We start from the raw sequence: 22,611 nt of genomic DNA, 5'->3' as shown, positions 1-22,611 counted from the left end.
GAGAGAGACAGGGGTTTGGTTTTGCGGCTTTTCCCTCATTGGGGGGAAAGAAACATAAAAGTCTTCTGAGACTCCAATGCATCGACGTCATTGTACGGTACCTAATAATAATAATAATATAATAATATTATTGAATCACCAAATGCTTTCTAATTCTAAATTATACTTTGAAGATAGTCATGATTTTCAAATCATATCATATCATACGTGGACTCAACCCTTATCTCATTTATTCCTATTTTTAATATATTTTATTCAAATAATTCTTCAACACATTTCCATTCAAAAATAAATTTATTAACCTTATCCATATCTTTTATCTTAAGAAAAAAAAAAAAAAAAAGCTTATCAATATCAAACCTCATATATATTTTTTATCAAAAAATGTTAAATAAGTTGAATCGTTTTGTTTAAATGAGAAGTTTAAGACTCTAAGCCAAATGAATTAACCTAACCTAAGTTCATAGGTGGGAGGGACTACAGATTCCTATTCTTTGACGGCTTAAATATTAATTTTATATGTTTTATCTGTAATTTTGTAAGTATATATCTCAAGTTGGAGAACACTGTGACCGAATTGATTTATGTTTCAAAAATATCTTTCCCAAATGTATGAACTGATTTATGTTGGGTAATGTAACTGTAATCTTTTTGATATTTTCCATTAGCTTAAGCTCCACTTTTTTTTATTATTATTTTATGTATAACCAACTAAGTACCCAAAAAAAAAAAAATTCATTCCAGTTACAATGGGTCTTTTATTATTTTTGTACATTTATTAAAAAATATATATTTTTAACAAATAGTTAAAATTAATAATTATAAAATTATTTTTTTTATCAAGCCCACAGATTGTGCAATTTTGGGCCATGCCCACAACTTAAAACTTGTCAATGTTGAATGGCCCAACTCATTTGCTATCTGATTTTAGTAAGCCCCGACCAATTAAACAAACTAAAAATTGTTTAGGCCATCTTTCGGTGAATACACATGTTGGCTTCTGAAAATATATTTAAAAGGGTAAATTGTAGTACATTATTTTAATTGTAAAGACACCTCTCATATTTTAAAAATGACAATCTCTTATGTCGCTAAAAAAGAGATAAAATAATTAATATATCTTCTTCTTCTTTTTTTCTCTCCATACTCCTATATTTCTCTCTACTCTCATTGATTTAAAAATACAAAATTAAAACAATTAAGTGCTCTTGACCACTACCCATGCTTGTCGAATCCTTAGCAAGCATTGGGGTTCTACGATGGAACCCTAACAATCTTGGCATTTTAGCGTCAAGATTCACATCGAAGGGGAATAACAAAGAGAATGGGGGAAGAAGTTAATGAAAAAGAAGAAAAAAAGGGGGGGGGGGGGGGGGGGGGGGGGTTAGATTAGTGTGATTTGAGGTGAACAGATCAAAATGACAATGAAATTTTTGGAGAAGTATCTGCCAACACCACCGTAAATCCCATAGCTAATTGGCAAAAAGAGAGTGTGAGTGAGTGTCTAAGTGAGAGTGATCGGCAATGAGATTCCTCCAACCCCTTCAACGACAGGGTTACCAAAATTGCATCATAATGGAGTTCAATGGGGTTATTGCGACCCCATTGGCAACCCTACCAGTAATGAGAGAGAGAGAGAGTTGTAAACAACCGCATCTCAATCTCCAAAAGATAGAGATAAACATGAAGGAGTTGGGGTTAAGTTATAAAGACATTTGGGTCATTGTCAAATATTTAGCTGCACTTAATTGGATAGTAAAAATAAAATTGTAACACAACATTAAAATAAGAAGATACTTATTGTATTTTCTCAAATATCAATGACATTATATACATTTATCTTAAATCTTAGGAATACCCAACCCATTTTTACCTACTAACTAAAAATAAATTCAATTCGCCCACAAATTTACTTATGAATGCAAGTTGCATTACTTCTGCAATGCGCACCCCCCGATGGTAGCCTAGCTAGCAGCTCTGATCTGATCACCGCTGGGCGTCTTTGTAAATTTTTTTAGTTAATTTCCGTGCAATGGTTCAATTCGGCCGCTTGTTTCGGTTAACGCATGACGGTCGTTCATTCAAACAATCATTGGCGGAAAAACTGAACATAAAACAGGAACCGGGAAATGCTTGTATAATAATATAGTTGTTAGGTGGATAGTTCTCAAAAACACACAAGAAAACTAGAAAATTTCAATATTAGGACACAAACTAGGAGGATCCTTGAGCACTGACCTGTCATTGTTGAACTTAAATAATAGTGGCAGTGTTCTTTGATATATAGAACATATGAAAACATGCTACAGATGACTGTGTAACAAAGTATATATGGAAGAGAAGGCAAAGAGCAAGAAAAAGAAAAGAAAAACCTGATTTTAAAGTATCATTTTTGTTGCTGCTTCACTTCCTCACCATCAAGCCACTTGAGTGAAGGCAGCAGTTTCACCAGGAACGATTTGAACTCATTTTCTGCCACCACATTCCCAGCTATGTCTATTTGCCTCAACTTCGAGTCTTTGAATAGTGAATAAGCTTCCCAGTACTTTGTCAAATTGACATCGTCCCTTGCAAATTCGCTAAACTTCCCACCATTTCCTCCTGTCCTGTGGGAGAAGGGAGACGCACATAAGTAGCGTCTTGTGTCAACCATGTGCGCGCCAATCTCATTGTACGAGATATCCAACACCTCTAACGATTTCAGCAGTTTCAAAGGCTCCAAACCAGAAAAGTTTCGGATTTTGTTGTGGCTGAGGTTCAAGCAAACAAGAAGTTGCATAGCCTCCAACCCTGTCAAATGATTCCTACTACCACCCAATCAGTTTCCTTTTAACAATCAGCAGAAATGCTTTTTTTGAGTACCAAATATCATCAAGAGCATTAACCAGCCTATTACACACTAGGAATAAACACCCAAATACAGCAACAATAGATGCAATTAGTTAATTATGACCCCCCCCCCCCCCCCGGGAAGAAAAAAAGGAAAAAAAAAAAAAAAGAGTGCACTTCGTATTGATGATATTTTGGTACTGCACATCGAGATTTTTTTCATTTTTCTTCTGCAGCTTCGAATTTAGTTGTGAACTTCTCTTGGGTTTGGTAAAAAGCTAAGTACAAATCCTGTGTGATACAAATATTATCCACATGCCACCATGTGATGACCAAAGCATAACAATATTAGCTTCTAGTTACTAAACACTTCACAAATATTTCTTGGAATGAGCAACAAACAAGGTTAAGAAAGTCTAACACAGCCTCCTTCAAACAGTGGTGGTCCATAAACCAACAATAGACAAGGATAAGTGACCATATACCACCTGATATATAGCCATATGGTTCTCCAGACAAACTGATGTGTCCTAGTGGTCTGTGTATTTAGCTCAATGTAGTCTATTTTCTCACGATAAAGGTTTTACTAACCTATTCATCACGACATAATGAACTTTTAGTCCCTAATGTAAAAAACTAAATACACTTTACCTTCAATTGAAGAAAGCTGGTTGTGACTAAGATCTAGCATTTGGACCCATAATAATTCTTCGATAGATCCCATTCGTGATAATGAAAGGTTGCATAGTTTAAGACAAATGTAACTCTTGTTGTTTGAAAATGAGGAATCCTTGTACAGGTAGCAATGACTGCGCAAAAGTTCCAGACTTGAAGTCACCTGAAGAAGTGAATGTAAACAAAAAGATTCATTAAATTAATAAACAAGGGAGAACCCATGGAATCAAAATTTTCGATATCATGTATCAAGATCAAGACAAGTCCTTGACATGCAAAAGTTTTTAAAACTATCAACTAAAGATCTTCCAACAATAAACATAGGAGAGGAAATTGCAACCATGAACTATCTATTTGTTTATGTTTAGGATTGTGCCAACAGTGGTTACCTGAGATTAATACAATTGCAATGAACATAATTTCAATATTAGTTATACCAATCTCAAGAATAAAGCCACTTATATGAATAGATGAACAGCTATAGCCCCATTTGTTTGTGTTGCGGTTTTCAGTTTTCTGGTTTTATTTTCAATTTAAAACACACACACAGACAGAAAGAGTCTCATTTCCAACAAAAGAAAACAAAGAACACAGCTTTGATCTTTTCTATCTTCTTCCTCATCCATTTTCTTATTCTTCACCAAAACCTTGCCAACACTAAAGAAGAACCGACAACCCTGTTGGTCCACCACCCAGGGAAGAAGAGCAGCTGAAGAAGGGAGGGGGAACCTGCAAGGGATGGAAGAAGAGAAAGAACAAGAACAGCCTGCAATCTGGTCGTTTGCCAGCCAAAGAAGAAGAGCATAAAGAAGGCAAAATATCAGGGAAGGAAATATCCGTAAGAATAAAGTCATTTTTTATATAACCAGATAACATAAATAATTTTTTTTACAAGGAACATTTTCTGTTCCAATTTTCAAAAAGACAATGTTATCAAATGCAAGGTCAGTTTTATTTTTTTAAACAGAAAACAAAAACAAAAGCAAAAACTTGAAAATGAAAACTGAAGATATAACAAACAACAGTAGCAGGAAAAGCCATAAATCCCACTAGGTAGGTCAAATATATGAAATCTACAGTCAGGCTTTTCCATCCATGGCTGTACGGATTTCTGCCAAGTTTTCTCCGGGCCATATAATTATTCAATTAAGTTTTGCTTTTGATGTTATAGACCAAACTTAACAAAGGACCATCTCCATCTTTTTCTAATAGAAAGAGCACATAAAAAGTTGGAGGAAAACAAAACAAGCACAGCTACTTTTGACATTAGGTTGTTTATAGCGATAAATGAGCTCAACAAACAAGAGAAGTTCTGCAGGTCTCTTTTTCAAGTTGAGTTTGACAAGTTCTTAACTTGACTAAAGCCCATCAAATCAAATGGGTTTCACCTAGATCCTATTAACTTTCAAGCACATTGAGTATCCTTAATTTAATCCCTATTTGACTTAAGTACGACAAGTAGTGATAACATCACATGTCCAGAATCAGATTTGTTATGCCAGTTTGTGAAGGAATAATAAGATCCAAGTTGAATATGCCAAAGGAATGGTTTGGCCAGCAAACACACTGTCGTAAGGTTATAGAAAGACATTATGACTGCCTTTGGGACTTGACTAAGATTATACTTTTGTACATGTTAATCTTGGTAGACAGTTTCATGTGGCAAGGCTCAAACAACTCTGTGCTTGTATAGTTGAGTTTAAAACAGGCAATTTTCATTTTAAGTACTGCTATTTTATCACTTCACATGAACCTAAATCTTATGGCATTGTCTTCCATAAGAGATGTCAACAATGCCATCCAGTAGCATTCACAAAAAGAGCAAAGACAAACTGGAGTAGCTTGTCTGTCTTTCCCAGTTAGTTCAAACAGTGGTAGCACAAATTCAACAAAGCTAGAAGCAGCCACAAGTATTTCAAGTAGACAATACACGGTTTACAGCTCAACTTATATCACATTCTTCTCACTCCCAAATTTAGTAATTCAATAAAACCAAATAGACAGAAGTTTATTACACAGAAAATACAGAAGGGAAGTGACATTCACCTGCTGCAGTGAGACCAAGCTGTATTCATCCATGTAGAATTGAGAATGCCGCGGGTCCAATTTCATCAGATCATTATACAATTCTAAAACTTCTTCAGTGTGGATAAATTTGTTAGTATCTGGAGTCTTGTTGCATGATGTCAATGCATCATGTGCCTTCAACAATCTTGCAAGTGTAAGCCTTCCAATTTTACTACAATAACAAATAGGTAGAAATTAACACAATGAAAAATGAGAAAGCAGCTTTTAAGCTGTCAAATAACTTAAAAGAATCCAAGACTACCAGTTTGTCTCTGACAGCAATTCCCGAAAAAGAGCTATCTCATTAGCTATGGCCTCTTCACTCCATTTATAAGCTGTTGAATGATCAGAAAGTTTGATTTGGGTTGATTCTTGAATATGCGTTTCACAAATATGAAAATTTTCTAATCCCCATGATATCTTCCCTAAACTTGGCACATCAGCACATTTTGAACTGGGAGATTGCACACAAACAGTAAATTCAAAATGAGTAGCATGGCTATGGTGAAAACCACTCAGAGATGCAATGCCCTGAGAATATCCTATGCTGACCTTTACTGGATTGGCTTGTAAAGAATGGAGCTTCCCCTTTGGAAAGTTCAGATGAGTTACCCAGGCTCTGGCACTCCCAGAGTTAATTATTGAAAGTGGCATCCAGATTAGATCTTCATTGGCCTCATACACAGATTCCACAGAAACTGTGGATTCATTAACACCTTCAACTGCTTCACTAAAATATAAAATGAGTGGAATTGATCCAGTATTAAGCTGGAAACTTGTCATTGGAGATGAAGCACAAGAATCCAGACACCCATCCACTGATACACTGAGATTAGAACCAGGAGGTGGCCAGGTAGAAACCAACAATGGTGCCTCCACTTTGACTGTCTGATCCAGAAGCCAAAGATGATAAAACCATCCACTTTGATCATCTGGATCAGTAAAAATAGCTTGATGTACAAGGTTTAACTCATCCATCAGGACCTTCTCCTTGGGGAAAAATCCTTGAACCCTTTTCTCCAATAAATGAGAGACAAGCACGCTGAGAATTCACAAGGCGGCAAAATTAAGGCCAACAAAATAGCAAAGATGTAAAGACACCACAATTTCAAAGCAACAGTCTTGTTTTCCATGCTACAACTGTTTGGCCCAAATCCTAAACTATCATAAAAACTCTGATAACCCTAAAAGTTCAGAGTTCTTATGAATAAGCAACAGGCTTGTATTTTTCTTATAGAACCATTTTTTATGAATAACCCCAACCAAATAAATCATAACTCCTGTTCAAAGATGGTGAATATAACCATTTTCCAGCCTTAGAAAATATTGTGTCTTGGTTTAGGTAATAATGCCTTACTTCTTACTAAAAATGTAGTCACAAAGCCTATGTTGCAGAAAATCCTTTAAGTTGTTGCATTTCTCGTGGTGAAACTTCCAACTAATATCAAGGCTCAGATACCATTTTGTCTCAAAGAAATTGGCTAACGACTCTGAGGACTATATGATTTTAGTAGATATTAACAAATAAAAATTAACACGAAACTTGAAGATAAAGAATCACTTTGGCACATCATATGACATCACAATAACAATGTGCATGAGAAAATTTTGAAACAGGTCAATGTAGCAAGAACATACATCCAAATCAATCATTTCCAGTTCTAGTGATTCCAAAGATAAAATTACTTGAAGAGGGACATACCTACGGTTATGCCATGCAGAATAGTTACTGAAATTGTCATTTATCATATCCGTTGTGAACTGTAGTTCTTCCTCATCAGATATATTCTTCAATGCTACTACATATCTGGAGAGAGAGAGAGAGAGAGAGTTAATAAGAGCATTTCAGCGTCCAAAGCAGTAATGTATTTCAGCAAATCATCTAAAGTCACCTCCGGTAATCCCAAGCAAGGAAATTCCTAGTATCTTTCTTCAGAAAGAACCTCAGAAGCTGTAGTTCACGATCTATAGATGAATGGCCCTTGCTTAGGACCCATTTACGATGATACCAGGCTCCATAAGACTTGCAGTTTTTAGTTAATGCACACTCTGTCTGCATATATATTCAGTCCTTCAATAACATCCAAAACAATTTGGTCTTGAACACAACTCCCAACATAACTGAACTTGGCTGTTGGTGAAGTTAAAGAAAGAAAGCAAAATAACATTTTGAATCTCGTGACAGTAGCATTCTTCAATTTTAATGCACAAAGCTCCCCCTTAATTCTCATGTACTAGACATTCCGATTCAGCATAGCTGAGTAAAGGCTTAGTTAAATCTACAGATGAATTTCCTTTCCTTTTCTTGAGTTTCCAGCACTCAAACACGCCTAATTCTAATAACTGAATGGTAGAAAGATAATAGCAATCAAGTTTCTTGCTTCTCAGTGGTAATCATCGTATAACAAAAATTGCATTATTCATTGTCATAAAAAAGCAAGCAAGATAATCTTTTGGATTCCATGAATTGATAGCCCCGAGTTACCATATATAGAACATGCATTAAACTCAACAAAACCAAATAGTTCTACTCAGCAAAATTGACTGGTGACTTATTTAAGATCCATGGTTCCATTTCCTCTTGTCCTACAGTTTCTCACGAACGAAGGAGGAACAACTCATAACACAACGCAGACCGAAAAAATAAAAGCAAAATATTTTATAACAAAAATAATAAAAAAAAGCATAGCACTTCCGAGTAACGTGAGAGAAAGGTACCAATCTCAATTCTTCGCTGAAAATTGATTTAATGGAGTCCGGATCGGCCTCGGATTGATTAAGAAAGTGTTCAACAGCCAGTTTTCTGTAGTTCCAAGCAGTGAGATACTCGGGATTGGCCTCCAGAAGCTTCGCATTCAAATCTAGGGCTTCTTTCGTGTAACTGAGCAATTTCCACAATATGGGCATTGAAGATTGTTCAAAATAAACCACATAACTTCAAAGTTATAAATCTAACACACGCACACGTATGTATAAATGTACGGAGAGAGGAATTACACTTTGTCGTGATGAAAATGAAGGAACTGAGTTTGGAGAGAGCGAAGCTTAGCAGCTTTGAGAGCCGAAGACTTCTCATCTTCTGGTGTTGAGGCTTTGCGAGGACGACCATGCATTTTCGTACTGTGGGAGAAGGTCTGTGATAAAGAGATGAGAAAACACACACTGATGATGGAGTATCCGATGCTTTTATCTATTAAATTACTCTGTGATTGTTGCTTCGCAGAGCTGCCTGTGAAGCAGCAGCAACAGGCATTACCAAGACAAAGATGGCAAGTGAGAAACGAAATCAAACCAGACGCTCAGAGGGGGGGAAATCCCAGAGATAATATATCGATTGAAAAGAAAAACAAAAGATACAAAACAGATCTCAGTAAAAAGGGGTTAAAGATTTCAATTTACCAAGCTAAGGAGGGAGGGTTTTGATAGATGAATTGAACTTCGCTGGTCTAACAGAGGATCGCCAGTCACTGGAATCAACAGGGGTCGATGAAATGTCGCCCGCCCGCGGGAGTTGGAATTGAGTGAGAACCGATGCTTCCTGATTTATTATAATCGTTGATTTCTGGAATTGAGTGAGGATGAGATGATCGCAGCCGTCGATCTCTGGAGACTGGAGTGAATATATACGTAGACCCGTAGACGAGTCAACTGAGTGAGCATGAGGGTTAGGGAACAGGGATAAAACCGATTTGGGGAAAACAGGACTAGGGTTTTGATATTTTATATTTTAATTAAGGACAAATTTCACCATTTAGTGAAATTATTATAAAAAAAAATAATTATATGATAAAATATTAATGAGATTCAAAACTATGGTGTTATTTCTCCCTATCATTAGTTAACCCAGTTAGACATTAATTAGAAAATAATTAAAATACATTTATATTTAAATATTTATTCTTATTTTTTATTTTTATTTCTTCATTTTTTCAAATCTCCCATCTATTTATCTTTCTATTGGGCAATGACAGACGAAGATTGACAGTAAAGACAATGGCAGTGATATCAATGACAATATTCCTTTATCCAAGGCTTAGATTGTGTGAACAATCCTTCCAAATTCCAAATTTAAAATATTTTAAATGTCTGAAAATTATTTTGCAAAAACGTACAACAGTGTTAAGTTTTATCCTTCGTTGTAATTACAATTGGTGAAATGCAGTTAATCACTTGGCGTTATTTACCTCGAATTCAGGCAAAATATTGCTAGCCAATTATAACTAAAATAATTATATTTATAATATTATAATTATTACTTAAAAATATAATTATTGTCGTACTATATTTAAATCAACATAACATAACAAAAATATTAAAATAATATAATATTACGTAAAAAAATTAAAAGTTTAATAATATATAAAGAGACGAAAAAATTGAGACATGTGTAACATATAGTTCTCTTAAAATAGATTCATTATCCTATCAAAAGTACTAGAGGTTAATTAACATCTGCTTTTTATAATACAAAAATTTATAAACTTAAAAGTTAGTTCAAATTTTAGAACCTTACAATAAACTGAAATACTAATTAAATATTATTAAAATTAAAAAAAAATTATAGAATAATTCTTCTAAGAATTCTACTAATATTTTTCAAAAGAATAACCCTCCATTTATAGAGGAGGAAGAAAATAAAAAAAAGAAAAGAGGAAAGATGGTTGCCGAGGGAGAAGCCATGGGAGGCTATCCTCCTTCGATTATACAAATATATATATATATATATATTAAAAATTAAAATAATAACTTATATAGTGCCTTAATATTATTAACCTTAATAAGTCGTCTTGTAGTGCAAGTACAGTAGATTCTAATAATTTAAGAGCATAGTACATCTTTTGTATTTTTTTTTTACTTTTATAATAATATAAATTATATATTATAATACACATATCTTAAATTATTTTTTAATTAATTTTTCATTCATCCAAATATCAATTTAGACATGTGAATATACAAATATTTTAAAATTTTCAACAAATATATTATACATAATTCCATGTGATTTGCCCCCATTTTAACCCAACAAATAATTAACTCCATTTTTGCTTGGCTAAGGTAATACAAAAATAATATAATTAAGATATTCATTCCAATTAAATCAATCTTAAAAAGAAACTAGATCAAAATCAAAATTTTAAAATTTATTGAAACAAAAATCAGACAGGGGCAAAAGAACACCTTTATTTAGTGTTATAAAATCTTATAAAAAAGTAATATTTTAAAATAATCTTTACATATTTTACTTAAAAAATAAAAATTAATTAAAAACAAAATTTAAACACAAGAATTACAAAAAAAAGAAAAGAAACTTCAAGTGTGAATTACCAGTAACACCCCAGACGTCCAATAAACAAGATATTAGAACTCATCTATCAGTCCCGCTGGTGAAATTATTTTGCACTGGCTTGTTCCTTATAATAATTTTACAGCCAGACGCGTGGCGAAAGATTGATGGTACTGCGAGCAGTGGTTGCCGGCTAAGTTTTCTCCAGTAACTGTCAATGAGAATCATCAGTTGGAAGTCGACGAAGTTGATCCACTCCCCTTCCATTCCTACAATTACACTGAAGGGGACAACCTAAGCCCTAACCTGACCTGAAGAAGCGGACAACCTGATGAATCCTCCTCGTTCACTCTCCCGTCTGCAAATACGATGCCAGTGCCGCTCTTCAAAACGCTTATCCATTCCTTGCCGAACGTCACGACTTGTCCAAAGCTGATCATCATCTCTCTCTAAAAATTTCTCATTTCTTCATCTGTTTGGAGAGCCCAGAGATGGATCCAAACCCTCACAACTTCCCCATTCTCCACTACGTTATGGCCAAACTCCCCAGCATTGGGCGCAAACACTCCCCTAATTCTGAGAGTGACATCGAACAACCGCCGGCGACGGATTTGTCAGCTTCGAAAGAGACGTCGTTTGAGCTGACGGAGCGGATGCCCCGCTTGTCGGACCCCAAACTCTTCGCCTCTATGCGATCGGCGGTCTCCGAGGTGGCGCAGACTCGAGCCGTGCTCAAGACCCTAGGTCACCGGCCGGATCACGAGGCCGTAGACGCCGCCAAGGCCAAGCTCGCCGAGATCGAGTCCAAGCTATCGGAACAGCTTGAAGATGTCACATTGTCGGGGCAGCCATCCGAAGAGGTCGAGCGGCGGGACGAGACGGTGTTGGAGGAGCAGAGGAAGGCTTTCAAGGCGGTGATTTCGTTGGACGAAATGCACGAGGAGTACGAGAAGCTGTTGCATCATGCGGAGGCCAAGTTGATGAAGATATACGAGTCGGCTGTGCCCGGTCTTGGTGAGGAGGAGGAGGAGAAGGCGGATGGGGAAAATGGTTCCAATGAGGTGGTGAATGACGAGGTTGTGAGAATTCTGCAAGAGGCGTCTGGGAAGGAGGTGGAGAGGATCGATCTTTCAGAGCAACAGCTGCGATTGTTGCCGGAGGCCTTTGGGCAGATTCGCGGATTGGTTGTGCTTAATCTCTCCTCCAATCAACTTGAGGTCAGTCTAATTGTCTTTCTTTTTCTTCTCTCGGATGTAATTGACGGCTAATTGATGAAATTAGCTGTGGCTACTCTAGTTGCTGTTGAGATGTTCTGTTTATGTGGCTATCATCTATTGCATTTGAAGCATGTAATTGGTTTGTGCAAATAATGATGCATTTTTGGCTGATCTGAAATTTAATCACTCTGCTAACTGCTAAGTACTGGTTATTTCTGCTGTGCTGAATAGGTTTCCTAATCTGAGATATCCATATCCCAACTAATACAAAACTAAATTGTTGTTATCTGTTGGTTTTGAGACTGCTGGTATTGACTAGAATGGGGATAGATAGTAAACCAAGTGTTTGATTTGGGGGACATTTAGCTTGGTGGAGAGCCTAAATGCTTATTTAAGGCATTTTATTTCCACATAGTTGAATGCACTACTCATGTCAGTGATTATACTTGTGAAAAACACACGTGCAGATTTGGTGCCTTTTATTTCGTGAATTGTCTCTCAGTTGCTGGGAATCTATTATCTATTGCAATCTAAGATTATTGTCCAGGGAGATTACACACTGACCTAACTTTGTTGCACTACATGCCCATGCTTTAATGTGAATCTGGATTCATTTTATTTCCAAGGGTACTAAGGCTATAGACGAGTGTGAGAGCACTAGAAGTGAAGTACAGAATTAGATCAAGGCTTGGTAATATGTGTTTGGTTTGCATGTACTTTTTGGCTGACAGCAGTTGGTCTACTTTTGGATCACTGTAACAGTGAAGATACAAAATTCATTTATGGTTCTTGTGGTACCTTTGATGTAATTATTAATTAATAAGAACTATCTTAGAAGGCTACTGTAGTGTTGATATGAACACAAATTTTATTTTTGGACTTCAATTGGACATTTAAAGGAGATATTGAGGCTTTCCAATTACTGTTGGATTACATCCAAGGATTTGCATGAATCCTTTATCTCTTGTCTTAGTAATAGATGAACTCACTGATCATATCTAGGTAGAGGTGCCTTGATGTATGTTATTTGTAGATAATATTCTCTAGGTGGACGAGACAAAAGAAATGACTAATGCTAAGCTCAAGATATGGAGAAATACTATAAAAAAAAACAAAGGTTTTAAGTTGAGCAGATTGAAAACCAAATGTATAGAATGTAAATTTAATAAAAATATAAATGTAGATGATGTTATGGTAAAATTTGAAAACCAAGTCATTCTAACAAAAGTTCAATTTAGATATTTGGGATCAACCATAGAGAAAAGATGGAGAGATATTAACTCATGAAGTTAAAGTGGAAAAGTACACTCAACGTTTTATGTGATAGTAAAATTCCATTAAGGCTAAAAGAAAAATTTTATAAGACTGTTATAAGATCAACTTTGTTGTAAGGCATAGTTGGGCAGTAAACACCAACATGTGCAAATATGTGCATAAAAGAGATGAAGATGTTAAAATGGATGTGTGGCCATAAAAAAAAGATAAATTTAGAAATGATTTTATTCGTAACAAGGTTACAGTAGCTTCAATTGGAGATAAGATGTGTGAGATACAATTAAAATAGTATAGTCATTTCAGAGGAAAACTAACAGAAGCTCCCGTAGGAGAATCGATAGAATGGAATCTGTTTAGGAAAAAAGTTAGAGAAAGACAGGAAAAACTTGGTGTGAGGCTCTTATGTATGATATAAGTTAATAAAGGTCTTATAGAAGAGATTGTCATGGATAGAAATGATTGGCAAGCTATAATTTATGTTGTCAACCTCACTTAGAAGGATTAAAAGTTGCTAAGTTGTTGTTGGGTTTCTTTTATTACAGACTTGGAGTGATTGTCCTTTTAATCTACCAAGACTATTCTCATCTTAATGATATATGGTAATCTCACTCACAGAATCCAAATAGGATAGTTAGAATAGGGAAGTGCGTTCAGCATTTACAAGATCATAAAATCCCTTTACAACTAAAATAGAAGTTTTATGAATGACTATAAGACCATCTTTGTCATTTGGTTTAGAATGTTGTGCAGCTGAGTACCAACATATCCAAAATAGAAGCATAAATGAGATCAGGATATTACGGTGGATGTGCATCCATACAAGGAAAGACAAAACTAGAAATGAGATTAGACTTCATAAGATTGGAGTGATGAATGTTGAAGATGAGCGAAACAAATAGTTTGGACATGTGAGAAGAAAATCAATAGATGAATTTGTGAGGCAAGTACATGGAGTGGAAGAAATTTGTAACAAAAGAGGTAAGCCCAAATCAAACTTGGTGGGACCCTTAAACATGACGAGAGTAATGGACTTATAGAAGATAAAAGTCATAGATAGAGAGAGAGTTGGAGGGGTAGAAGTCATGTAAAAGATCCTCTCGAGTGAGATCTAGGCTTCTGATTGTTCTTTCCAATTCTGTTCATTCATGCATTGGTTGATTTACTTATTTATTCGAATAAAAAATATTCACATATATGCCCTGGTATGAGAGCTGACCAAGCAACCACGCTGCTGCATTCACTTGCAAACTAGAAAGTGATGTTTAAAAACACAGGGCATAAAAACAAAAGTTGAAAGCTATAAATACTGAATTGTAAAATGGCATAAATTATTAAGGGCTCTTGTCTCAATCCTCTATTACTTCCAAATGGTTATTTGGCCCATAAAGGGAAAAAAGGGGAAAAACAAAAACAAATCTGCAGTTATAAGCATTCTGTTTTCTTGGTAAAAGTGGACTGTCATTGTGGATGAATTAACTTTTGTCAAAATGATCGAAGTTGAAGGTTGAAGTTGAAGTTAATTGATAATCCTTTCTTCATACTTTTCTTCCTTATGTTTGGTTTATGTGTTGGACGGAAACAGCAACTCCCTGATTCTATTGGAGGTCTGGAAAAGCTTGAGGAGCTTAATCTTGCTTCTAACCTTCTAGAGTATCTGCCAGACTCCATTGGACTGTTGCTTAATTTGAAGTATCTGAATGTTTCTGGAAATAAGCTTGTTTCCTTGCCTAACAGCATTTGCCATTGCAGGTAATCCTGGCTAGTTACAATCTTGATTTATTAAAAGTTTCTTGCTCCACTTTGTCCTGAATAAATTTGGTTTTGCTCAAGATCTTCCTGAATTATTTGGTTTTGGCCTGTTGTTCCAGGTCACTGGTGGAGTTAGATGTTAGCTTCAATAACCTGTCTTACTTGCCAACAAATATTGGGTATGAACTTGTGAATCTAAGAAGGCTTTCCATCCCTCTGAACAAGATCCGTTCTCTCCCCTCTTCTATTGGCGAGATGAGGTCTTTGAGCACTTTAGATGCGCACTTCAATGAGCTCTGCGGCCTGCCACTTGCCATTGGGAGATTGGCAAATTTAGAAATCCTCAATCTGGCCAGTAATTTTAGTGATCTGAGAGATCTTCCTGACGCAATGGGCGATTTAACCAATTTGAAGGAACTTGACATCAGCAACAACCAGATCCGTGCTCTTCCTAATACGTTTGGCTGGCTTGCCAACTTGACCAAGCTCAACTTGGAAGAAAACCCTATTGAAATTCCTCCCAAGGTGGTTGTCAGCCAAGGGGTTGAAGCTGTCAAGGCTTTTATGGCTAGGAGGTGGCTTCACATATTAGAGGAGGAGGAGCGGAAGAGCATGCTTGAAGCAGAAGAGCCGGACCAGACTGGTTGGCTAAGTCGCAGCACCTCCTGGTTGAATAATTTTGCTTCCAATGTTTCTGGAACTGTTTCAGGGTATTTAGCAAAATCTCCTGCAGACCCTTATCTCAACCAGCAGCTGTGATTTGGTCCCCGTAGAGGTGACTTGGTTGAGCATTCCTTCATTCTGGTGGGATGTGAATCTGATGAAGATATTGAAAAAAATGGTGTTTGATGGAGGTTATATTCTGTGTTGCCTTTCTGTTCATGGCAAACTTTTCGAGAGGTGATGATCAAATAACGTTCTTGTCACCACTCTAGCCAGAATCCTGGGCAATGTTTGTCAGTTTCAGGGAAATGTAGTAGTAGTAGTAGGAGGGGGTTTACCGTCTTGTTTCTTTCAAAAGCTGCTTGGTAGTGGAATATGGTGCTGACAGCGTAGTATTACCTCTTCTTCCAGTTCTTTATCCCATTTTATTTTTCAAAGGAGAAGCTTCAAAGTCTGCATTCTCATGCCGCAGTGCTAGTTTATGATTTATCTGCCCATATGGGAGAAAAGATGACACAATTTCATCAAAACTTTCACAGGTGGTTGGTCCTAAATCTTTAGTTAATTCAAGGTGTGTTATGTTGTTTTATATATTGCCATCTGAATTTGAGTTGTTCTTTAATTATCTCTACCCTTCATTTTATTAAAAGAAAACAAAACAAGAGTAGGATACAAAGCGTGCAAGATCTCTTATAAACATGCATGTAGGTGCACTTTTTGTTTTCCTATTCTCTGCATTTGTGAAATGAGTAGAGCAGGATGAGAGAAATTATGAACTAGAGATGAGAAATCTCAGATCTTCAAATTATGATTTTTTTTCCCATTAAAGTTGATTATGTCATTGCAATTAAGTTTCACTAGGGCTCTCTTTCTTTGTTTCTTTCAGATCAAAATTCAAAAGTGTGCTATTTCTATTTATATGATTCTTCTTCTTCTTCTGGGTATGAATTTGAATGTGATTTGCCGTTGGGTTTGATGACATAGTGGTTATGAAGTATGGCTGAAGCTTCATGCATAGGAGCTGCCGATGAGTAAAGTCAGGGGCCCATTATCAGAGCTTTTTTCTCAGCCCCCCCAAAAAAAAAAAAACAAGGAATAAGAAGAATTTTTTTTTCTTGTTTTTTTTTTTAATTCACCTCGATGGGCACAAACCAATTGCTCATTCAAAGATGTAGCACTAACCAATTAATGCTAATCTAAAGATAGCGGTTATAAGAGCTACGTATAGACTGTTTTCTAATTGAACCTCTTATCTGTTTTCACAATGGATTTTAGATAAAAAAAAAGATGAGTTTGAATTGAACTAATCTTCAAAATAAACTGCAACAGCTACTTCAAATAATAAGTATTTGTTTTCAAATACAATAATGGCTGTGAAGAAAGAATGGTTCTGATTGACTCAATTTGAAGGAGACTTGTTGAATGTTTCAGAACGTGTGGTGATTGTTAACATGTCTTTAACCGTAACAAAAAGTTGGCTCATGGTGACTGTAAGGAGGCTTTTCAATTTTAATTCAAAGATTATTAGTGCTTAGGAATAGGTAGAAAAAAATATATGAGGTGGTAACCTTGTGGTATATATATACATATGACTTTTATAACTAAAGAATGACGTGACTAAATAAGTTATTATGAGATTAATATGTGATTATCTATGATGATGACATTAATCCTTTTTTTTATATTAGAATAAAACACACGCTCTTTTAATCACAAAAAAAAGTAATCTTACTAGAATATAAATGAATTCATACTTAGAAAGAAAGATTTGATATTTGGGTTGTTAGCTTAGGCTTGTTAGCTTATTAGTAATTTTATTTCACAATTTTTTTTTTATTATAAATTTGGCCTTTTTTATTTTTATGTATTTAAGAGCAGAGGTAGCAGCATTATGTGAACTACACTACTTAGCTAATTAGACACTAAGTTACCTAAACTAGATATACCTCAAATTTCCACCATATGCTTTTTCTTCATTTATAACTTTCAATTGGATTTCCCCTTTCCTAATTTGATCAATTTTCTTGTTTGGATTTCGATCTAATTAATTAAATACTACATGTAGCTATTAAGTTCCCTAAAGTATATATAACTATACTTCAATTGTCTACCTATATGCATTTTCTTCATTTATAACTTTCAATTGCATTGCCTCTTTTCTAATTTGTTTGACATTCGATCTAATTAAATGCTATACGTAGCTACTATTAGGTTACCTAAAGTATATGGTTATATTTTAACTCAAATTTTCTCACTTATTTAATGATATGCTTTATTTTTTTCATTTAAGTCTATATTTATTTAAATTGAATATATAAACAGTTGGATAAAAAAAAATAAAAATACGGAGTTCTTCTTGATCTTCCATGCCTGTCTTGCAAAAGATTTCTTATCTGCATTACATGCACTCCACACATCGATCCATCACAATTTTTTTTTATTTTTTTTTTTATCTCCATTCAATCCAATCTAAATTAAAAAAAAAAAAACACAATAATTCAGCCTTAAATTAAATATACGAAGTAATCTCTATATGGCCATTCGCCACGGTGGAATCCCGCAAAGACCACTCATGAGTGCCGTCCAAACTCCTGATGTGGCCACTCCCTGTGCATACATGATCAAGGAGGTCTTGCTGCTCTTGCATTTGCAGTGTGGTTAGGTATACAAGCAAAAGTTTCATATAGAATTCTCACGTAAAATAATGTGAATTTTCAGTGGAAGAAAACAATTCCCATAGAATGGTGGTGGATCATGAAGAGGGATCGGAAACAGTAGTTCCAGAATTTCCTCTGATTGCAAGATCTGAGAGTGTTGGGGCATTTAGTTGGACAGAGAGAAGCGAAGAAGAAGATGATGATGAGACATCAAGAAGGAGTGGCATAATATTGTTGGAGGTGAAGAAGCAGACGGAGATTGCTGGGCCTTTGGTTATGGTTGGCTTTCTGCAGTACGGCGTGCAGATGATATCAGTCATCTTCATTGGCCATCTGGGCGAGCTCTCTCTCTCGAGGGCAACCATGGCTACTTCCTTTGCTGGAGTCTCCGGTTACTACATCGTTGTGAGCTTCTTTCTTCATTCAACCTAATTGTCCGTCTGTGAAAAATACTTCTTTCTGCAATTTTGATGAGTTGAAAGATCGTTTGAGCAAGTGAATAAAGTTTCTCATTTTAGTAGGGTGGGGGAAGATCGATGTTATACATAGATTTGTTGTTCTTGTTTTGCGAACAAGTTACGTACCCAATTTTTAGAACTAAAAATTAGAAATATTTTGAAATTGTCATTGTTTTTGCACAATAATAATTTTTAAAATTAGAAAATAATCTTTGATTTCTTCAAACTTTGTTGCATCATCAGCTGGGAATGGCAAGCGCTCTGGAAACCTTCTTCGGGCAAGCCTATGGCTATGGAGCAGAGCAGCATCATATGCTTGGCATACAAATGCAGCGAGCCATGCTTGTTCTTATGCTCTCCTGCCTTCCCATTTCCCTCATCTGGGCTTTAACGGCCCATATCTTCACACTCTGCGGACAAGACCCCCAAATTTCAGAACAAGCCGGGATCTATGCCCGGTGGCTGATCCCGAGCATTTTCCCATACGGCCTCCTCCAGTGCCAACTGAGATTCCTGCAGGCTCAAACCATTGTCAAGCCATTGATAATAAGCTCCATCATCATAACTCTGCTTCATGTTCTCGTGTCTTGGGCTCTGATTCATCGATTCGCTTTGGGTAACAGAGGCGCTGCCCTGTCTGTTGCCATCTCTTACTGGATCAATGCTCTGATTCTGGCTGTTTACATTCGATCTTCTTCTGCTTGTTCGAAGACTTGGACAGGGTTCTCCAAGGAGGGTGTGAAAGATCTAGCCAGTTTTCTTTCGTTGGCTATTCCATCAGCCTTCATGGTTTGGTAAGTAGTCACCCCCTGATGCAGTATGTTAACTCGAGTTCTACTAGAGGGCCAGGCAACCTCACAGATAAAGTTACAGAATAGGGTTAAAAAGACTAAAATACCCTTCATTGCACAGTCAAGCACTCGCCTCTCTCTTCTCTCCTTTCTCCCTCTCATGGCTGCGCGCAGTGCCCTCGCTCTCTCATTTATGTCTTCTCTGGACAACTGCCAACCGCCGCGCCTTGTTCGTCGTCTCGCCGCCAGCATCGTCGCCTTGCCTACCGTTATTGGTTGCAACGATGGTTGGCGAAACGAGGCCAGGTGCAGCGACAAGCGAGGCGAGGTGCGGCGGTCGGCGGTCGCCCAGAGAAGACGGAGATGAGGGAGGTGAGGGCTCTACAAAACAACCATGGGAGAAGGGAGAAATGAGAGAGGTGAAGGTGGGCGAGGGCATTTGGGTTTTTTTGACCCGTTTCGGTAAGCCCGTCGGGCTTTCTAGCATTTTCCATGTTAACTCATTCTAAAGAAAAATGCTAGAGAGCCCGATGGGTTTACTGAAAGGGGGCAAAAAGACGATTTTACCTCCGCCCATTTTGCAAATTTGCAAAGCGGGCCACTACCCCCCTACGCGTCTCCCCTGCCATGGCCGCTGCTCGTTGCTCGCCTCGGTGAGGCGAGGCGGAAATGGCAGAGAGGCAACGGAGGCGAGGCCAAGCGACTGCAACGCGGTGGAGAGGGCGAGGCGAGGCAGCGATGGCAGAGAAGCAACGGAGGCGAGGCCAAGCGACTGCAACGCTGTGGAGAGGCGAGCAGCGGCCATGGCAGGGGAGACGCGTAGGGGGGACAGTGGCCCGCTTTGCAAATTTACAAAATGGACAGAGGTAAAATTGCCTTTTTGCCCCCTATAGACTTGCCTATAGAACGAGTCAATTCTAAAATGCAATGTGTTTCTGTTATTTTTTACAATGTACTGTGACTGTGATTGTGACTGGTCATGGGGAATGAATACAGCCTGGAGTACTGGTCGTACGAGCTTTTGGTTCTCATGTCCGGTTTTCTGCCTAATCCAAAGCTCGAAACATCGATGATGGCAATCAGGTTTGGATTATGTTTGCCTCAATACATTGAAATCAAGCTAATTAAACTCGCTAAATGGAGATTTAATTTGATTGTTCCCCCAGCTTTGACACAAGTTCACTGGTCTTCAGAATCCCCTATGGTCTGGGCAGTGCTGTAAGGTATATGTATTCGGTGAGACTGAGACACCTCAATGAGAAACCATATTAGCATTTTTGCCAATATTCTTGACTGAATTCCATCTTTCCTGGATTGAAGCACGAGGGTTTCTAACGAATTAGGCGCAGGAAAACCACGCGTTGCACGTCTGGCTGCACAGATCGCCATATCCCTGGCTGCAGCACAGGGCCTGGTCGTAAGCCTAACCATGTTTTCAGTCAGAAACGCATGGGGCTATATGTATACCAACGAAGAGGAAGTCGTGAAATACATGGCTTCTGTGATGCCTGTGCTTGTGATTTCCACCTTCATGGATGGAATTCAGGCTGCACTTTCAGGTTATAATCTCAGCTTTATTTCTCATCTTCTTCAGTTCGTTTTCAAGTCTTCGATTCATCTGACACTGGCAAAGATTTTCGTGCTGCAAAAGGCATTGCAAGAGGATGCGGTTGGCAGAAGATGGCAGCATTTGTGAATCTAGGAGCTTATTACCTTGTTGGCCTTCCTCTGTCGATCATCTTAGCTTTCGTGCTCGACCTTGGAGGAAACGTTTAAAATGCCCAGCTTCCTCCTCCTCCTCCTCATCATCATTAACTGCATTTTATCTTAATTGAATTAGGGCCGGTGGCACAACATTCATAACATGGCTGCTAACTAGCTCTGTTTTTGCAGGGCCTGTGGATGGGGATAATAAGTGGGACTGGTTCACAAGCGTTACTAATTTTGGTTCTTACCATTCACACAGATTGGGAGTATCAGGTAAATCAAATAAATTGTTTGTTCTAATAGTTAGACGGATGGATATAGTTTTGGTTGACTGTTTTGGAGTCTCATTATCCTTCAGGCGAGAAAGGCCAGGGAAAGAGTGGATTCATCGAGTGGCACTGCAATGGAAATAGAGCCAGAAAACAGATTCAGCTCTGCAGCAACTGTTTCATGTGAAAAGCCATATCAAGAAGCTATATGAATTAACCAACTTTGTAGAGCTTAGGAAAAACTTTCTCCACAAAACTCCTCTTGGGGCTTTCAGTAGATACAAATTCACGAAATTAATTTGGATTTAGTTTTGTTGCTTAGCGAAATTTCAAGTTCTGCCAAATTAATGTTCTGGTTATAATTAATGAAATGGGAGTCTTACGATATTATCAAGAGGTCTCAGTAAGATAAATAGATATAATTAAGTATACTGAATTCTTTTGTAAATAAATATATGATAATTTTATGAGATTTTATAAATGTTTTTTAGAAACTTGTTTATGAAAAGCCCAAATAACTTCTGATATAATAATATTATTATTATAAATTAATTATTAAAAGCTCATTTTAAAATATTGTTAGAAGTCAAAAATAGGCTAAGTTTTTCACTAAAAAAAATTACTTTAAAATCTACTAATTCCTTTAAAATTTACAACTTGAGGCATTTAATTTTCTTATAATTTTATTTTTAACCAAATACTCCCTTTGATATGATTTTTAGATTAAAGAAAACTAAATTTATATCCTAAAAAAATCCACAATGCCAATTAATCTTGAATAACTAAATTAAATTTAAATAATCTTCCATCCATATTTAAATTAAATTTGAGGATGATACTGTAATTTACGCAAGTTAGGGGTGGATGGCGATGATAATGAGAGGCAAATAAACGAAGCGGTGGGGGTTAGGCAATAAATTCTTAATGCGGCTTTCACCTTCAGCCGCAGACAGCATCACATTGTTCG

The 22,611-nt window shown here is 36.8% G+C and overlaps 3 protein-coding genes across 8 annotated transcripts; 2 read left to right on the top strand and 1 right to left on the bottom strand.

Moving 5' to 3' along the window:
• Positions 1-2,105: 2,105 nt before the first annotated feature.
• LOC127795441 (geranylgeranyl transferase type-2 subunit alpha 1) lies at positions 2,106-9,163 on the bottom strand. 4 transcript variants are annotated; one of them, XM_052327110.1, is made up of 9 exons: positions 8,971-9,163; positions 8,569-8,800; positions 8,290-8,452; positions 7,464-7,624; positions 7,274-7,378; positions 5,834-6,613; positions 5,551-5,743; positions 3,481-3,667; positions 2,106-2,790 (listed from the first exon to the last, which is right to left on the bottom strand). In XM_052327110.1, the coding sequence occupies exons 2-9, from the start codon at positions 8,682-8,684 to the stop codon at positions 2,387-2,389; spliced, it is 2,109 nt and encodes a 702-aa protein (XP_052183070.1). In that variant the 5' UTR covers positions 8,685-8,800; positions 8,971-9,163; the 3' UTR covers positions 2,106-2,386. The 4 variants fall into 4 exon arrangements, with proteins under 4 accessions (XP_052183070.1, XP_052183069.1, XP_052183068.1 ...); XM_052327109.1 differs by having other exon boundaries at positions 8,569-8,705; XM_052327108.1 differs by having other exon boundaries at positions 8,569-9,163.
• Positions 9,164-10,985: 1,822 nt separating this feature from the next.
• On the top strand, positions 10,986-16,351 carry LOC127795724 (plant intracellular Ras-group-related LRR protein 9-like). Its single transcript, XM_052327587.1, has 3 exons — positions 10,986-12,075; positions 14,933-15,099; positions 15,219-16,351. Exons 1-3 carry the CDS (start codon positions 11,350-11,352, stop codon positions 15,856-15,858), a joined length of 1,533 nt encoding a protein of 510 aa, XP_052183547.1. The 5' UTR covers positions 10,986-11,349; the 3' UTR covers positions 15,859-16,351.
• Positions 16,352-18,370: 2,019 nt separating this feature from the next.
• LOC127795334 (protein DETOXIFICATION 16-like) lies at positions 18,371-21,965 on the top strand. Of its 3 annotated transcripts, none has more exons than XM_052326943.1 (8): positions 18,371-18,821; positions 19,121-19,671; positions 20,665-20,751; positions 20,835-20,891; positions 20,989-21,227; positions 21,302-21,438; positions 21,562-21,648; positions 21,734-21,965. In XM_052326943.1, the coding sequence occupies exons 1-8, from the start codon at positions 18,504-18,506 to the stop codon at positions 21,854-21,856; spliced, it is 1,599 nt and encodes a 532-aa protein (XP_052182903.1). In that variant the 5' UTR covers positions 18,371-18,503; the 3' UTR covers positions 21,857-21,965. The 3 variants fall into 3 exon arrangements, with proteins under 3 accessions (XP_052182903.1, XP_052182902.1, XP_052182904.1); XM_052326942.1 differs by having other exon boundaries at positions 18,373-18,824; XM_052326944.1 differs by having other exon boundaries at positions 18,375-18,824; positions 21,320-21,438.
• The last annotated feature ends 646 nt before the right edge of the window (positions 21,966-22,611 follow it).

The sequence above is a fragment of the Diospyros lotus genome, chromosome 2 (genome assembly GCF_014633365.1).
Source record: "Diospyros lotus cultivar Yz01 chromosome 2, ASM1463336v1, whole genome shotgun sequence".
Taxonomy (NCBI): domain Eukaryota; kingdom Viridiplantae; phylum Streptophyta; class Magnoliopsida; order Ericales; family Ebenaceae; genus Diospyros; species Diospyros lotus.
This window is presented reverse-complemented; position numbering and strand designations above follow the sequence as displayed.

What these genes read in the sequence shown, in the direction of transcription:
- LOC127795441 (XM_052327108.1), bottom strand. Translation starts at nt 8,684, where the DNA reads ATGCATGGTCGTCCTCGCAAAGCCTCAACACCAGAAGATGAGAAGTCT. An exon ending in TCAGCGAAGAATTGAGATTG is followed by an intron (nt 7,625 to 8,289) that starts GTACCTTTCTCT and finishes ATATATATGCAG; the next exon opens with ACAGAGTGTGCATTAACTAA. An exon ending in CTTGCTTGGGATTACCGGAG is followed by an intron (nt 7,379 to 7,463) that starts GTGACTTTAGAT and finishes CTCTCTCTCCAG; the next exon opens with ATATGTAGTAGCATTGAAGA.
- LOC127795724 (XM_052327587.1), top strand. Translation starts at nt 11,350, where the DNA reads ATGGATCCAAACCCTCACAACTTCCCCATTCTCCACTACGTTATGGCC. An exon ending in TCTCCTCCAATCAACTTGAG is followed by an intron (nt 12,076 to 14,932) that starts GTCAGTCTAATT and finishes GGACGGAAACAG; the next exon opens with CAACTCCCTGATTCTATTGG. An exon ending in AACAGCATTTGCCATTGCAG is followed by an intron (nt 15,100 to 15,218) that starts GTAATCCTGGCT and finishes CTGTTGTTCCAG; the next exon opens with GTCACTGGTGGAGTTAGATG.
- LOC127795334 (XM_052326942.1), top strand. Translation starts at nt 18,504, where the DNA reads ATGGTGGTGGATCATGAAGAGGGATCGGAAACAGTAGTTCCAGAATTT. An exon ending in GGTCTGGGCAGTGCTGTAAG is followed by an intron (nt 20,892 to 20,988) that starts GTATATGTATTC and finishes CCTGGATTGAAG; the next exon opens with CACGAGGGTTTCTAACGAAT. An exon ending in AATTCAGGCTGCACTTTCAG is followed by an intron (nt 21,228 to 21,301) that starts GTTATAATCTCA and finishes ACACTGGCAAAG; the next exon opens with ATTTTCGTGCTGCAAAAGGC.